This window comes from Rhinolophus ferrumequinum, chromosome 17 (genome assembly GCF_004115265.2).
Source record: "Rhinolophus ferrumequinum isolate MPI-CBG mRhiFer1 chromosome 17, mRhiFer1_v1.p, whole genome shotgun sequence".
Taxonomy (NCBI): Eukaryota; Metazoa; Chordata; class Mammalia; order Chiroptera; family Rhinolophidae; genus Rhinolophus; species Rhinolophus ferrumequinum.
In genome coordinates, this window is record NC_046300.1 from 44,963,851 (window position 1) to 44,981,280 (window position 17,430).

Genomic DNA, 17,430 nt, shown 5'->3' on the forward strand with positions numbered 1-17,430 from the left:
AGTTGATAGAAAAATCTACTGTAAGTTGCTGACCAGGGGCACAGCCTTCCTGAGAACCCTGGAGCTGCAAAGTTCGTGGGCTCCAGAACCAACTGAGACACTTTTCCTCATTCTCCTCCTGTGAAAGCTTTGGATGGTACTTTGGGTCTCATTCTAGTGCAGGAGTCTGCGTTTTATAGCAAATCAGTGACATTTGATTTCAGCAGCACCCCTGGCTATACACCCCTCCCCCACAGGTCATCCTAAAGAATATTTCCACTATCTTTCCCCAACAAAAGCCTGAAGAAATGAGAGCGGAGTCCAGAATGCTATCTTGAGCTCAGTCTTTTCCTTCCTTCAGTTTACAAACCTAACACGTGGCTGGAGGTGCCAATAAATTGGAGCATGCAGATTTTTTTTGGGAATGATTTTTTGTTCTGATGGTCAAAAGTGAAACATGAACACTTGAAGACAGCCTTGTTTCTTTAGGCTCTGAAAAAATACCTGTCACACAATCTGGTCTCCTTTTGGAATGGGTCTGTGGATTGATATTGTACAAGGCGGTTGCCTTTTATGAAGATCCTGGTTTCAAACTGTTTAACATTTTTGGATTTAATTGCAGTGAAACACTACTGAATGCAAAATGTAATTTCCTCGATTTTGTTCTACCATGGTGACTTTTCGTGGTACCCTCGTGTACTGTGCCAGTTGGTGAATGGTGTGGCTAATAACGAGATGTCTGCTTCATTAGCTGCTTTATAAATGGTGCACTTAATAAACATTTTTTTTCATACATCACTTTGCCCTCTTTCTCCCTCCCAAGAACAGGGACCATATCTGGTGCTTGCAGACTTGAATTCCTTTGCGGGGCTGCAGACTTACCTGCCTGACTGTGACAGAGGCGTATCTGGGCTGTCGCAGGGGGTGGGGTGGGGTGGGGTGGGGTGGTCCTATTGCCCTCAGTCGTAAGTACTCTCATTTGTCAGCATCCTGTCAGAAGATGCTCTAAGTCCCAGGAAGAAACCTCTGTTATGAAGTGGCCACACCCACTGTGTGCCACAGTCTAATTCTGGAGATAATAGGATTTTAGATTGTCACCTTCAGGGGACCCTAACACGTGTTTCCTCAAGTGGGATATAGGGGCCACCTGTGAAATCAAATGGGTTTGTGTGTATTCCTGGGTGCCACTACTGAATTGCTGGGCCCCGAACCTGCATTTTAAGCGAGAGTCCCTGATGACGCGGACGTAGCTTACAAGAGGGAGCAGAACTCCACTCTCTCCTGTGGCCCAGTGGCATCTCATCCCCAGGGTGCCATTCTGTGTCCTACCTCCGACGGGCATTCCTGGGAGGAACAGAACTCCTCAGGTATACATGCGTCAGAACGTGTGTCTTTTCTCCACTTCTGTGAACTTCACAGGTAATTGAGCACCTGCCGTGCTCTGCGCCCAGTGAGCTGGAAAAATTGGAGTCGTGATCAAATCAGGTTTTAGCAAATGCCAAGCTGGTGAAAAATCTGTGCATGCCCCAAGATTCCAAGTCGGAAACTCATGGCCTAATGGTTTCAAGAGGTGTTTGGAAGGGCAGGCCCTTGGAGGAGGATGTCAGTAATACTGGCTGTAGTCCCTTTCGTCAGGAGGAGCCTGGGCTCCTGAATCCACTGGAGAATGTGAAGAGCCCCAGCCTAGAGAAGACAACGTGGGCTGGAAGCACAGCGGATGCTGGCTGCTGTGCGCCTTTGGGCAAGCTTGCTGACCTCTCTGGGCTGTAACTGTCTCATCTCGAGAACACTAAGGGATGAATGATGACGTGTTGAGGAGCCAAATATACTGAAACCGGCAGGTTCTTTAAAAATGCATAAAGATAAGCTTGGTATAGAAAGATGAGGCAAAGCTGGAACAATAAAATATTCATTGTGGAGCCTAGATGGTGGCGATATAGGTGTTCACAGCAAACCCTTTCAACTTTCCTCTGGGTTTGAAAATTTCACGAGATACTTAAAAAAAAAAAGTTTTAGAGCTGAAATGGACGGTAGAGATCACTTTGTGGCTGATAAAATTGAGGCCTGAGAAGGCCACTAGGAGGAGAAGCAGGAGTAGAATGAGGCTGGTGTGCGTCTCCCAGTCCACGTGGGGCCCATTCTCCACACCCCCCCTTGAGCCCTTGAGGGGCTCACGGGCACCGATGAGGTGACGTCTCTGAAAACATGAAAAGCGCCGTGGCACCTTCATTTTATGAGACTTAAATGGGTGTTGCATGGAAGGAAAGGCGAATAAAATTGTGGGCTATTGGGACACTGACCTAAACAGGATTTTTTTTTTTTTTTACTGTAGGACTTCTCAAAGTCTTTAAGGTATAATGTCTATTGAAAATAGACATTGAAGAGACTCTATAGCACTTTCCAAACAAATTTAAACAAAAAGCCAGCCGCTCCTGTGTTTGAGCACTGAGTTCTGGATGACACAGTTATCCCTAAAGAACGTAAGATTGCTGGGTGGGGGGGGGGGGGACATGCCTTTTCTGTTGCCTCTTACTTTCATCGTGAATCCACACACGCACACACTGGACCTTACGCCCTCATCACCTCTCTCAGGGCTGACGGTGTCCACGTGCTGAGTGGCAATGCAGACGCCTTGGGGTTGGGGTGCCCTGGGGAAGGTTCTGAGATGTTGGAACCCAGGCCCTTTCCTAAGCGGTACCAGGGGGAGTCCCCCACCCCTTGTAGCCCAAGGGCCATTTGCCTCTGTTGGTGACCACTAGCTGGCGCGGGGGAGCAGAAGTCAGTGGGAAATCATGTCCTAAGGAACAAGGGGGAGCGGGTATGCAGTCGACAAGAAGAATCCCAAGAGAAACCAAACTCTGCTCCGGGTCTTGCATATGGCCAAGAGAAGGGCCAACCAACTTGCCCTGCTTCTGTTTCTCAGGGCAGTGAAATATATTTTTGGAGCTGATCAGGACACACATGCACCTTACGGACACACAAAACATAGCATTGTCCAAATGCAGCCACAAACCCTTTATTGGCGCCACCCTCCCAACGCCGACAGTCACCGGTGGATTTCCTGGGTGGCGCGTGTGGGCAGGTCACCCCTGGGTGGGAACTGAGTGCTGGTCTGTGCTGTTACAGTACACGTGAAAGCAAAGACTTGCAGTAGCTGCCTCTTAGCAAATGATCTTCCCTCGTGCATGGTCACGGGGGCATCGTGGTGGGATGGGGGTGGAGTGAAGGGCCGCTGTGCTTCTGTGGTGGCTCTGTCTTTCTGGCTTTCAGAAAACTCTGTGCTCCTGCCGTGGGGGGGAAGCAGCAGTCCCCACAGAGAAAGAGCGCCCCAGCAGCCCCCGTGGAGCAGTACCGTGGGACCAGCCTGGCCTGACTCCCCTGCCCGGCCGCCCCCTTGGCCCCACCTGGCGTTACACTTCCTTCCGCAGCATCACCTTGATGTTGCTGCACATCTGGCCCAGGGCTGCGAAGAGCGGGTTGCAGAAGGTGCGGATGCAGAGCGAGTAGATGTGGCTGATGCACTGGATCTCAATCAGGTAGCTCTTGATGCAGGGCACCACGGCCCAGATGTGGCAGAAGGAGATGCAAGCGAACAGGAAGCCCCAGAGCAGCGCCAGCGGGACGCCCAGCAGGGTGGACAGCAGGCGGTAACACCAGTACTTGGAGACGGTGAAGGTGGTGTAGCTCACCTTCCACACGCCGTCAAAGCTGTAGGTACCCACAGGTTCTGCGATCACGTCCTCAAAGTCCACCTGCAGGGGCGGGATGGGCATCCTTAACCACAGCACCACCCACCTGCTCCTCAGCCTTTACTGTGAGCGTGGGGACCCCCTGCAGGGCTGCAAGCCCTGCTGGCCCTGGACCCACCCCTGGGGACTGACTGCAGGGCCAGCAGCAGGCTGGACCCCTCACCTTGCAGGTGGGTGGGCAGGCCTGAGGACTGAGGGACTCGCTTCAGGCCAGCGGTAAGTCAGAGTCAGGCCTAGAGCCATGGCTCTCAGATCCTATCTGATGATCCTAGGGAGTTGGAAAAGATGACTGGGGTGTCTGCTGACACGATGGTGGGTAGGCAAAGGTTCCTGCCATCCCAGAGCTTACGGCGGGCAGATGTAGCACAGTGATAAAAGCGCTCGGGTAAGGGAAGGACGGGGGTTGAGGGGGGGCGGTGTGCGCTCACCAGGGGACATAGAACTCAGCCTGGGGACAGGGAAGGCTCCCTGGAGGAAGACTCGTCTAGCTAAGTTCATATCTGAAGGCAGCCAGATGGAGGGAAGGGTTTGGGCGGGAACAGTGTGTTCAGGGCAGGAGGAGCAGTAACTGCGAGGAGCTGCCAGGTCAGTGTGTGTTCTCAGGGAGATGCAGGTGCTTCCAGAAGGCTGAGTCCAAGCACAGACAGCCGGAGTGAGCCTGGGGAGGCAGGCAGGACGGCATCCGGTGCTGGGCAGCCTCTGCAGGCCTTTGTGCAGGAGCGGCTTGCCCTGGCCGCTGCGGCTGGGCCATGGTGTGGATGTGTGTGGGGACAAGCTGGGAGCCATGCGGAGTCCAGGCGGGACCTGGTGGCAGTCTGGTTTGGGGTGGTGGCAGTGACTTGGAGAGAGGTGCACAGCTCTGAGTTATTTTAGGGTCTGGCATGTGGCCAAGCGCGGGCCACGCCATCCTGGCTGGTAGAGGAGTCTGGTGTCTGAGTGTGGCTGGGCTGGCCTGGAGCACCATGTGGAGGAGGCTGAATTGCTTCTCTTGACCTAGTCCTGCAGGGACTTCAGCGTTCCTCCCCTCACTGCCCACACGGTCCTCCTTTGCAGCTGGAAGGAACATGGGCGCGCAGAGAATCCGATTCACGCATCCCTCTGAAATGGTGCCTGAGGCCCCGTTTGGGAAGTAGGAATCTGATCAGCGGAGTTGAAGAAAAAGATGACTTCCAGCCAAGTCACTTCACTAGCCTTTCTTGAGTCCCTGTTATGTCGTAAGTACTGTCCTAGCTGCTTTCTTATATGTGATGTCGTTTGACGTCCCTAAGCCTTAGCTGTCTTTATCTGTAAAATGGGGGTAGTGACCGTCTCCAGTGTTCTTGGGGCATTTTTAAAAAGTTGATTGAATGAATGCACAGCTAATCAGATTAATGGGAGAAGGATCCCCATGGAGGCTGGTGGGGGGCACAGTTCAAACGTCCAGTTTTCCCCACATTTGTTGGGGGGGAGGGGATTTTCTCTCCTCCATGCACAACGTTATGATTAAAATTGCTTTTCATTATCAAATATCATAGCCACATTGCAGAAAGTTACGGGAGTAGCAAAAAGAAAATGAAACCATCTCTGATTTGTATTTCTCTAGTACTAAAAAGATTGCTTTGGTGCTTTTCTTTCCAGTGTAACTTTTTTGGGGGAGGGAGTGGACATAACTGGGTTGTACGTACAAGGTTGAGTCCTGTTTTTCTCTCATGAATAGATCCTGGGCTCCTGCGCCAGGCCTCAGATTCCTGCACCCTCCTGAGGACAGCTGAGGATGAGGCCCTTCCTAGGGTGGTTTGTGAATGGGGAACAAAGTTCACAGGGTGAGAGTTCAGGCTGCAGGTGATGTGGAAAAGCTGACTCAGGGAGTCAAGTCTTCCAGGACCCTCAGCCTCCGGCATTCTCTGCTGGCGCTCAGTGGCAATCACTTAACTCTCATAAAGCCCCCTGGATGGCAGGACAAGAATAGGAACAAAGTCCTCGTCTCCTTGGAAGGATGGCACTTCTTCCTGGAGGGCTTCCAGGAGGTGGTGGCTGGCTGGGAATTTGGGGGACAGTGGGATTTGGAGGCAGACATGGAAAAGATGTGTCATGGATAGTTAGAAAAGAGGGCCCAAGTTGGTTGGGGAATGTCTAATGGGAATGTGGATGGAAAGGGCTGGCGTCTTCTACATCTGGTTTATACAGGGCAAAAATCCAGAGTTGCTGATTCCTGGGGGAGCTTTCAAATCCAAGAAGCTGGGGAATATAGGCCAGGGGACCATTCCAAACTTGACCTGGGTACCCCTACCATAATCATCGAGGTTCAAGCTCCTGGGGCCGGGAACCAACTAACTGAGGTGTCCTGATGTCTGCAGCCTGCCCGTCCTCCATCGTGGCCCATGCCCTGGCCTGTGCCTGATGCCTCATAGCACCCAGGCCGGCTTCTGGAGCATGCTGCAGCCCCAGGAACTTTGCCAGAGGAAGGAGGCCTTTGGGCAGAGACACGCCTCCCTGCCTCTGTCCCAGCAGGCACGCCCTCCTTCCTTCCCTTTCCCAGTGAGCACCTGTCACCTCTCCTGCCTTTCTTACAGCTGTTCCTTACGAGAGTGCCCTCCCACTCACAGGTCACCCGGCCCTGCCTCCTCACCTTACAGGTGGGCAGTCGGCCCCGAGGAGGGAACAGGGCCCAGACTGAATCTAGGCGTCCGGATTCTAGGCTAAGCTTTTCCCATTGCCCCAGGCAGCGTCAGACCCACAGGTAGATGCTGCCCCCTCTGAGGTCCGGTCCTTGTCAGCCAGACACCTGCCCCAAGGCAGAGAGAGCCCCCAGACTCTTCTTCCAGCCACCCGCCCTGCTCCCAGCAGTCAGCACTTTCCCGCAGCCTCTTTGCAGCCCCGCCTGCTTTGTTCATTTATCTTAGAATGTTCCTTCATTTAACACATTTGATTCTTTGTGTCTGGCCCCTAAGAGGCAACGGAATGGCAAAGAGCCCTGACTGAAGTCACACGGTTGTGGTTTGAGTCCAGCTCTGTTACTTATTGGCTCTGTGACCTGCAGCAAGTGACTTAGATTTTCTGTGCCTCATTTTCCTAGACTGATCTCATAAAGTTTGTCAGAGGGTTAGTAAGTTAAGACATGTAAATACTCAGAACACTGTCTGGCACAGAACACCTGAGTAAGAATTATGCCGCTGGTGGTGGTGGTTGTTACAGAGTGCTTTCTTCAACAGGAAGCTAGAGTCCCAAAGGTAGGTTTGCACCCCAACACAATTGCTGATCTGAGTGACTTTGGCAGATAACCTCTTTGAGCTTCATTTCCCCATCTTTAAAATGGGTTTGCTATTTCTTACAACCTTGTATGAGGAATAGAAATAATTTTTCATCCATCCATCCATCCATCCATCCAAACAAGTATTTATAAAGCACCCACTGTGTGCTAGGCACACTACCTCTTGGGCAATAATTAATACCTGCCATGTGGTAGGTGCTCAGTGATGGTAATTATTTGTTCGATTACTCTGAAGGTCTTATGAAAATATATCTCAGAAAATCTGTTGACATCCCAGATCATAAATGTGGCAACTCTCCAGCCTACCTAGCGTGTACGTGTGTACACGTGTACCTCAGCCGGTGCTGATAAGATGGACAGAGTCCTCTTTTCCTTCATTTTTTGCTTATGGTAGTAATAATCCTACCCCCAAGGATTGCTTGGTTGTGTCTTTTAATTATCGTTTTCCTGCAGCAGCCATTGGTGCTGACATTTGAATTCTTTCCAATGGTTGCCTTTGGGGGCTATGTATGCATGGGGCAACTGCTCTGTTTTCTGTGAATCAGAAAATGTGCCCTCCGAGGGATGGGCTGTGTTGGGAGGACAGCTGTTCCCCTAATTTGGGTTAAGCATGGAGACAGCTTTGGTCATAGCACACTAGTTTGGGGAGATATATTTATAAGACCCAGCTCAGGCAGCTCTAGGCAGTCATGCCAGTGTATCAGAAACAACAGTGACTTCATTTCTTAATTCATTTCCAGAAGCGGGAGGTGAGATAGCTTTTTCAGGGAGGATGGTGGGGTAGGGGCTGCATCCACCGGCAGAGCTTCAGGACTTGGTGTGCAGCTGGAGGGAGGGGCTGGGCTTGGGAGGGGAAGCATGGCTGCTCATTCCGTTGGTGTCCCCTTCTCTGCCATATTTATTTTTGGAACAGCAGGAGAGCCAGTTGATTACTCAGAACCAGCCATTGCAGCCCCCGCAGTCTGCAAGAGGGCAGGGAACGTACAGATCAGCAAGGCAGGCATTGCCGAGGATGGGGGGGGGCGGGGGGTGCGGGGGAGGCCAAAAGCCACGCCCTGTCAAAAATACCTCCCCCAGATTCCCAGATGACTCAGTCCTTGGGCATCCAGGGCGCTGGACTATTCAGATAGGGTGTCTGTGGTGGGGGAAACAGCTCTAGGCAGGAAGATAGACATCTGGTTCTAGCCCGCACTTGACCACTCAGTTACTACTGTGTGATTTTGGGCATGGTGCTTTCCTTCTCTGGGCCTCTGGGAGTTTTTGGTTTTGTTTTTAACTCTACACTGAGAGGGTTGGGCTGTGATCCCTTGGGACATGGAGTTAGTTTTAGAGTCAGAAGACCCAAGGGGGTGGCTTAGGTTTGCTGGGTCTTACTTTTCTCACTCACTATTATCTTTTATTCTTTATTCTTTATTCAAATAATTTAAATTAAATTATTCAAATAATAATTTTTATTATAATTTAATAATAAGTATTAAGTTATTTGATAATAATAAAAATTGGAGCTCACATCGTGGATGTCTATTTTTTCATGTGATTTCTCTAGTAATTTTTATTAAATTTTACAAAAGTATTGGTGCACAAAGAGATTGGAATAATAATAATAAAATCGGTCCTCGCCCAGATGGTTTGAAAAGCACTGGCCTATAAAGCAGGACGTTAAACTGAGGAGATTGCAGCACAACAGCTGCAAAAATGGCAAAGCTTCGCTTCTTGTGTCATAATTGGTCATAACATAAATAGAATTCTGTACAATCGGGGATCACCCTAGTAATGGCCAAACTTTGGCACTTGTGGATGCCAGTTTCTGGCCATGTATGTTATATCTAGCATTTCACCCAGCAGGTAAGGGACCAGCAGGGTGGAGCCCAAGCTGGCCTGACATCGATTCCTGTGCCTGGATTTCCTCTGCCATCTCCCTGAGCAGGGTCATCGCAGGACCGGGTACCACATCAGGAGCTGAGGCACAGAACACAGCACAGGCTGATTCTCAGGGTGGGAGGAGGGGCTCAGGGATTCCCTGGAGCTTGGGGTCCAGAGCACCCCATGGGGGTGGCGGGGGCGGGGAGGGCCTGGGACACCTGGGCCGGGGCTTAAAGGGACTTAGGTTTCTGTAAAAGAGCTGCAAAGAGACCAAGATAACAGAGGACTTCAGGGTGAGAAAAAGGACCCTGTCAGAAGAACTCCCACCAGATCTCATAAGCCCGGTCCTTGACCTTTTGCCCATCTATTTCCATTGTCTCTTCTGCACTCTCAGTCTCTGTCTTCAGGAAAGTGGGTACAGGTGGAATGGAGAGCACTAGAAACAGCCGTGGATTGAGTTCTAGGCTTTGCTGTGCACCAGCTTTTGGTGGGTGACTGACTAGTCTCCAAAGACGACCCCCGATTAATCTTGATCCTCAGCGTTTATGTGTTTGCATAGTCTCACCCATATCGAGTCTGGGCTTGCCCTGTGACTTGCTTTAACCGCCAGAATGAGATAGAAGGGATACTGTGCCAGTTCCTGAACTAAGCCTTAAGACGGTCTGGCAGCTTCTGCTTTTGGGAGCCCTCAGCCCCTATATCAGAAGTCCACTTTTATGCCCTGATTTAGAGACCAGTGGGGTTGGAAGTCCATTGCTACACCCTTCTCTAGAGACTGGTGGAGAGGCCATGTGAAGGACAGGCCCCAGACTACACAGAGCTGGAGGCCCAGCCATCCCAGCGTCCCTGCTGAGCCCCACCCTCCAACCAAAGCCGTCTTGGATGTTCCAGCTCATAGAGGCCCCAGGTGATTGCAGCCCCAGATGCCATCTGACTGCAGCTGCACGAGAGGCCGGTGAGACCCGCAGGCTGCCCAGCTGAGCCTAGTCAACCCACAGAACTGAGAAATCATTAGATGGTGGTTGCTTTAAGCCATTGAGTTTTGGGGTAATTTGTTACACAGCAATAGATAACTGATATAATAGATAAGTTTGTCTTTAGGGAAAACTGGTGATAATAGACTCCAGGTTTATCTTCTATAGGGTAAGGGGGATTTGTTTGCACTTGAAAGTACAAAACATTCACCAGTTCTGCTGAATAAGAATTTCTGATGGCAGGGCCCACAAATTTGCATTTTAACAGGCTCCCCAAGAACGTGGACCACATTTTTGAAGAACTCTAGATTAGTTGATACTCAGAAGTCCCCATAACACTAAGTCATAAATACCTCAGTGTGAGTTAGTCTAATGTAACCCTTCCTTGAAGTACTTGACAGAGGGTAAGACATTTCTGAAAGGAAGGGATTACCAATGAGGACTGACTGGCAGGTTGGATGACCTTTCATAATCCAACTTTAACTTGCCCCTTCTGCATTCTCTCCCATAAATTTCCTTTCAGGTAATTTGTCTTAGTCCCATTGTTCTCCTGTGGACAGAGTAGCAAAGAGATTTCATCTGTGTGCCAACTCTGCCTAGCTGATGGTCCAGGGCTTCCTGGAAAAGTGCTGTGATCTATTAGTAATGTCTGCCATGGACACAGGTGAAGAGGCGATACTCACCCCTGACGTTTGCCGACTCTGCCCAACATTCTCAGTGTTGTGGTCTTTGCTTATTTTGTTTCCTCTTCTTAGAAAACCTTATTCCCTCTTTCCAAATTTGAATGTTTTCCGATTTTTAAATGTACCTTGGCTAACACCTCTCCATGAAGCTGGCTCCTGGTTTTCCCAGATAAAAGTAATGCCTCCCTCCTTAACCTCCCTTGACATCCTATTGACACTTCAGTTGGCACTAATTTATGGCATTTAGCACCTCCCATATATTCTCATTAGTTTAGTTTCATCTCCTCTGTCGGGTTGGATTCTTCTCAAGAAAACGGAGGAAGAACCAGGTCAAGTTTATCTTTCTGCAACAGGGTGTCCAGATGGGCCTGACCTGGGAGCAGAGCTTGTAGAACTGGTAGTCTACCCGACCCTCTAGGTGTCTGCAGCCTGAGCTGGTAAGCAAAGGGTGTTGTTTGTGTGTTTTTCTGCAGGAGGAGGGTGTTTGGTGGCAGGAAAAGTTTGAGGTGGGATGGAATCTAGAATGTTGGGTTGGGATCCTATCTGTCCCCTGCCTGTTGGAAGGGCTGGCTTTTGAGTGTCCAAGGAGAAACCAGTTGGGGCCAGAAACTGAAGGACCTGCATGAGCCTTTGGGCTCAAGCGTCACTGCATTAGGGCCTGGGTGCCTACCGTGTTTCCCTGAAAATAAGACCGGGTCTTATATTAATTTTTGCTCCAAAAGACGCTTTAGGGCTTATGCTCAGGGGATGTCATCCTGAAAAATCATGCTGGGGCTTATTTCCGGTGAGGTCTTATTGTCAGGGAAACACGATACATGTGAGGTAGGAAGAAAGCGGGCTGTTGATGAGACAGCCCTGAGCCCTCTGAGAAATAACTCAGGAGGACTTTGGGGTATAGCTGGGGTCCCAGGAATGCAGGGGGAAGAGGGCTGGAGGCTTTACAATGTGGGTCTGAAGGGAAAGGTGTCTTCACTAGTGAGCTGAAGAGCCCAGGGGAGCGCTGGCACAGATTCACACTCCCCACCAAAGCCTGGCATAGATCCCCATCTCCTCTGAGACAGCAGAGTGGCTGGCATGTAGCAGTCAGTCAGTATTGATCCATGGAATCAATATTCCACAAACAGTGGTGATGGTGGGGGGCAAAGGGAATGGGGTGAGCCACCCCAGCTTCTCAGCTCGAGTCCCCCGTGAGCCTCCCCTCTGCCCTAGGCCCAGCTCAGAGCCTTGGAGACCAAGTTCAAGTCTGTTGGACTGTACAGGCCTCCCCCTCTGTCTTTAGCGCTCATTTTCCAGCCTGGGTTCAAAGGCAGCCCCAGACCTCGCTTGGGGAAGTTTGGGGAAGTTTTGACTCTGGAAAGTCAGCGTCTCCTCAGCTGGGGGTCAAATCCACAGACACAGTGGATCTATCTGCTACTCTTCATCCTTGGCTTTTCTGTTTGAAACCTCAGCAGCCAGTCACTATCTATACCAGAGACTCAGGCCCAGAGAGGAAAGGAATTTGCCCAGCGTCACACAGCAAGTTAGTATCAGGGCTGCGACCGGAACTTCGGTCTGCATCCAGTCTTATTCCAGCATCTTACTGTGTCACTCATGCTAGCCAATGTGGAGCCTGTCACCACACGTGATACCACCCTGGCAGGTGCCTCCTGAGCCTTCATCTCGTCCCCTGTCTCTCTCCCCACCTCGCTCCCTTTTCCTTCCCTCTCCCTCCATCTTGTCTTTTCCCCAGTTGATGAAAGATGCGTGGTGATCCAATCTCTCCTCTCTCCTTCCTTCCTGTCTGGATTCTCTCACAGACCATTACACCACCTGAAGTCTGATCGAACCTGTTTGTGGTACTTCTCTGACTCTGTTCTAAATTTCAAACCTTTTCATTTGTCACTCATTAAAAACAAAAGAAAGAAAAAGTCCAATAACTCCCCGAACCAGCGACTATTCAATAAATATACCAAGTAATAATCTCCTGTCAACAAGATCATGAGGCCTCTTGCTTCCCTGGTGAGGGACGTTTTTTGGGGCTCGGCCCCCGGGGAGGGTGCATCTGTTGGCCCCCCATCCCTCCCTTGGGTTATATTCGGAGCCTAGAGCCTGGAGCTAGCTCAGTCCTGGCTCAGTAGGACCCAAGGGCCTCTCTCCAGTTGTCACTTATTGTGGGTCTCCTTTGGAAACCACATTCCGCCCTGGGGTCCTCTTCTCCATCCCCAATAGCTGGCTAGGGGCCACCAGAGGGGCCGCAGGTGTAAAAGTTGGCACTGGCTTCTTCTCTTGTCCTGCAAGACAAGACTTTTGTCTCTTGTTCCTATAGGTTCCCTCTCAGCTGACGTTGCTCACATGCTTGCTGTGTGCCAGGCGCTGTGTTAGGCACTTTCAAATCCCTTGTTTCATTTAATCCTCACATCTTATTTCTATTGCATTTACCCAGTGGAGGTAAACGATATTATAATCATTTTACAGGGGGAAACTCAGGCCCAGGAAACCTAGGAGACATGCCTATTGCCATCTTCTTTAGGTAGAAGAGCCTGGATGTGAAACCAGATCTGTTAAATTCAAGTCCAGGACTATTCCCTCTAGACCACACTGTGCAAACCAGGACAAATACTATTTTACATCTACGTAGTGGTTTTCAGCTTGCAAAATTTGCTCCTCAACTTCCCCCTTTGCAGTACTTTTCACACTGTGCTGTAATCACCTCGTCTCCACTACTAATGACACACATGTATATATGTATGTATAAACGCAATAATAGAATAATATGAGCTGTTCTGAGGAAATACCCTGAGTGAAGTGGGGGCATAGAGGAGGGAGCTACTGACTGCCTGGAGGAGTTGGGGAAGGCTTCCTGGAGGAGGTGACGATTGAATTGGGTCTTGCAGGCCGAGCTGGGCATTCACCATGTGGAGGAGAGGAGGTGGGTGGCCCTGGCATAGACACAGGAGTATGTTCTGGTGGGTGTGGCTGGCTCCTGGTGTGTTGGAGTTTGAGAGCCACGGAGAGACGTTAAACTTTCTCTAGCATGGGAGGTGTCCCATTAAAGGAAGGCAACGAAGGAGGTGCTTTAGAGCAAGTCATTAGCCAAACTGTCCTATCCAGTGGTTGTGAGCTTTGAAAGCTTGCCCTGTGGCCAGTGCAACAGGAGAATTCTAAATTTTGTTGAATTTTAATTAAAATGTAAAAGCTGATACTCAATTCTATGACTGGGAAACTTCGGAGAATGTTTGGAACAATTTGGACATGTGAATCGATTTGGCCATTTCCACAGTACATTCATGAAATCTAAATACAGAGCAAGGATTTCTGACAAAAATTCGGCATCTGAACTGGGATGCACCCTAAGTGTAAGATACACACTGGATTTTGAAGATGTAGAAAGACTGGACGATAGTTCCTTGCTAGTTGTTTTATAACAATTACATATTTTAATGATACTATTTGGATATATTGGGTTAAGTAAAAAAATATCATGAAAACTAATTTCACCTGTTTGCTTTTCTTTTTTAAAATACTGGCTGCTAGAAAATGTACAGTTACATAGGGTGATCGTATAAAGTGTTATGTTTCCATTGGATCGCGCTTGCCTGAAGTTCTGACGCATTCAGTAGGGCCCGGGAGGCCCCAGGCAACTGCCCTTCTAACAGCCCCTCCAGTGGCTCTGATGCAGGCGGCTGGACACCCTGCTTCCAGCAGCTCCGCTGTAGGAAGGTCCCTGTAGGTAACGAGTGGAGGCTGGAGTGAAAGTGTGGGTCTAGAAGCGGCCAGGTGAGGAAAGAGGTCTGACTCAGGCGTGGCCGGGGGGGACTCCCTGAAAGTTGTCCACCCTCATCTGAGCATTCGCTTTCGGGGGCCTGAGTGCCCTCTGACAGGCCTCTGCCCCGGCCTGGCCACTGGACCAGGGGTCAGGCAGGGAGCTGGCGTGAGCTGTGGGCATCGCTCCCACACCTGGTGGGTGGACACTGGGCAGTGCTCCGAGGGAGTGAGTGCCCCGTGAGGGCCACCAGCCCTGCTGGAAGCCGCCCTCTGGGGATTAGCCCCATGCACCCTGTGGGGACCGCAGAAATGCCCCCTGGCACAGAAAAGAACCCAAGTTGGCCACCTTGCTTCATTCTGGGCTGAAGCCCAGGAGCGAATGGGAAGAGCTTCAGAGTAGTGAGGACTTTGTGACTTGCCTCCCCCCCTCTGTCCTCCCAGTCAATGCCTGGGTCACACGTGTGTGACTCTTTGCTCTTGTGTATGTGAAGGGTCTTTGCGGGGTACACAGCTGGGTTTCGGGAAAAGAGGAACAAGGCTCTTTTCAGGGAAGCTGCTTGTGTGTGGAGTGGAGCCCTCCCCTGTCTAGCACCCAGCGCTCTGCAAACCGACACCCTCCGGGCGGGCGGCACCCGGACAGGCCCGCCCAGCCTACCTTCACTATGTCCTCGTTAATGTTCTTGGGGTCTCGGTTCACCAGGTCGATCTCCTTGCAGTGAATGTCCTTGATGATCTGGGCCTCCAGGTCTGTGTGCTCTTCTGCCATCATCGCGGAGCTGGGGGACCCGCGGAGGAGATGTGAGCCCCGGGGCTGGCCGGGGCTGCAACGACTTGGGGCAGGGACACCAGTTCAGTGTCCCCAGACTTGTGCCCCTGCCGGCTAAATAGGCCCCACCCAGCATGCCAGCTGACAGCTGTCCCACATAACTTCAGCCTGCCTCTCACTAAAGCCTCTGTGGCAGGCCTCCAAGCTAAAATTAAGACCAGAGCTCTGCTGGAAGGCCCAGCACTCCTTAAAGGGGGCTGCTGCAGGCGCTGGGCCCCACGCAAGAAGTGGAGGGCCTGGCATCCCCTCCTGCCACCAGGCAGCTTGGCTCTGGGTGTGAGGTCCTGGAATTTGCCCTTCTGTGTCAGCGGTGGAGTTCCTCTGGGAGGGTGTGGGGTGGGGGTTTGGGCCCCAGCTTTGCCTCTTGCTGGCTGCGTGTGCTTGGGCACACCTCCCCTCTCTGGGCCACCCTGTCCCTACCTGTAAAGTGGCCCTAATAATATCATTGGGGTTTTGTTGTCCCTCGTGGACAGGAGATGAGCTTATATGTAAGAAAAAAACTTCATAAAGAAACTGAAATGCTGTCTGGGAGGGATTCACGTTAGAGTAGTTAGGACCCAGCCCTGGTGCTGGGCTGAGGCTTCCCTACTTCTGGGCTTTCCCCTTGGACAGGGAGCTGATGGACCGTGGTGTGGTGGTGGGGCTGGGGGTGAGGCAGGGAAGGAGACCGCTGACGGGGTTACCTACCCTCCTCTGCCTCATTGATGCTCGGTGGAAAAGCTGTGGAGTCCATATTAACACTGACCCCTTGTCCTGGCCCTAGTGACAGCTTCCAGGTTACCCACGGGCCCCAGACCCAGTGTGGGCGTCAGTGGGGTGCAGCTCTCTTAGGGCCCGCTCAGTTTTCCTGTGTCCTTTTCCAACTCAGCCATCACTTGAAGCCTCCACAACATGAAGAATGAAAATTCTGAATCCCCAGGTGTCAGGGTCTAGGCTTCCATTCGTCCATCCACCTACTCGTTCATTCAGGATTTGCTAAGTGCCGGGGATAAGCAGACCCATCAGGCTCTGTGTCTGTCTTGAGGAATTCACAGTCTAGGGGGATGGATTGATCAAAAATAAGTAATTATAATACAGTCTGGCAAGTGCTGCAGATCACAGGTATTTTACAAAGAACTTCCCTTAGAAGTCCGTAGTAGGCAGTGGCTTATTCTCAGGGCAGTAGGGAAGGCTTCCTGGAGGAGGTGACTTTAGAATTAGGTGTTAAGAACAAGCAGGAGTTCACCACATAGAACATTTCACATAGAAAGCTATAGCTATCAGAGAACTAGTATGAACTAGCATGCTGAGAAGTGTGTGGTGGCTGGAGCATGGGGTTGTCTGGGGGCGGGAAGGCAGGAGATATGGTTCTGTTGGGGCCTGGGTGTGAAGGATCCAGAATGTCATACTATAGATTATGGATTTTATCTTCAAGCCATTGAAGACTTCAGAGCAGCAGAGGGTCTTTTGTGTGTGAGGAACGTCACTGGTGATTGGACCTGGGTGGGGTTTGAGGCAGAAAGAGTGGTCAAAAAGCTGGAGGTGATAAGGGCTCTATCGGTAATTGTGCTTTGCTCCTCATAAAGATGCAAAATGACTGTGGCTTGTAGAAGGTAAAGACCTTTTCTCTCTCACACATATTACAAATAGGTAGTTCAGAACTTTTATGGAGGCTCCATGATGTCATTAGGTACCCAGACCTCCATCTTTCTATTCTGCTATGCTCAAAGCCACCTCGTAAGATAGCGGCTGCTCTTCCAGCCATCGTATCTGAGTCTAGACAAGAGGAAAGAAGAAAGTGTAGGGGAAGGAAAAGGCATCTGCCAGCTGAGTCAGTTCCATTAGAAAACTTTCCCAAAAGTCCCACTTGACAACTTCTGTTTACTTCTCATTGGCCACGCCTCTTGGCAACGGAGGCTAGAAATGCAGATTTGTAGCGGAGCACATTGTCAGCCCCCACGGTATCACTAGGGGTAAGTGACAGGCAATTTGAAAACTCTGTTGCTAAATCTTTTAGGAATTATCTTTTTCTTCCCCCCAATCCTCCTGCCTGGGGCCCCTAGGTCCTGGGGATGTGTACCTCTTCCTGCGAAGAGATTGGGACAAAGAAAGAATGTTGTTGCTTGTGTTCCTGTGGAAGATGACAGGGATCTGAGCCCGAGCTTGAGCTTTGTCTACTGCCAGACCAGATATGTCTGCTGAAAAGCTGGGGCAGCCAAATGGGGCTGGTGCTGGATCAGCAGAATTGTTACAAGGAATTGGGGAAGCCACCTGGAAGAGATTCATCCTACAGGAGAAGTGATGGGAACAGATAACAGTAATGATTATGGAAGATTGTGTATTTCCAATATGGCTACATCGATGCTCTTACAATGGGACTGAT

General features: G+C 50.6%; 1 protein-coding gene across 1 annotated transcript; it reads right to left on the reverse strand.

Moving 5' to 3' along the window:
• Positions 1-2,988: 2,988 nt before the first annotated feature.
• CAV3 (caveolin 3) lies at positions 2,989-15,155 on the reverse strand. The gene is made up of 2 exons (XM_033132669.1): positions 14,898-15,155; positions 2,989-3,731 (listed from the first exon to the last, which is right to left on the reverse strand). Exons 1-2 carry the CDS (start codon positions 15,009-15,011, stop codon positions 3,390-3,392), a joined length of 456 nt encoding a protein of 151 aa, XP_032988560.1. The 5' UTR covers positions 15,012-15,155; the 3' UTR covers positions 2,989-3,389.
• Between the last annotated feature and the right edge of the window lie 2,275 nt (positions 15,156-17,430).

Excerpts from the sequence above, each read along its gene's own strand:
- CAV3 (XM_033132669.1), bottom strand. The coding sequence starts at position 15,011 with ATGATGGCAGAAGAGCACACAGACCTGGAGGCCCAGATCATCAAGGAC. Across the intron at positions 3,732-14,897 it reads TTAACGAGGACATAGTGAAG|GTGGACTTTGAGGACGTGAT; the intron begins GTAGGCTGGGCG and ends CCGCCCCTGCAG.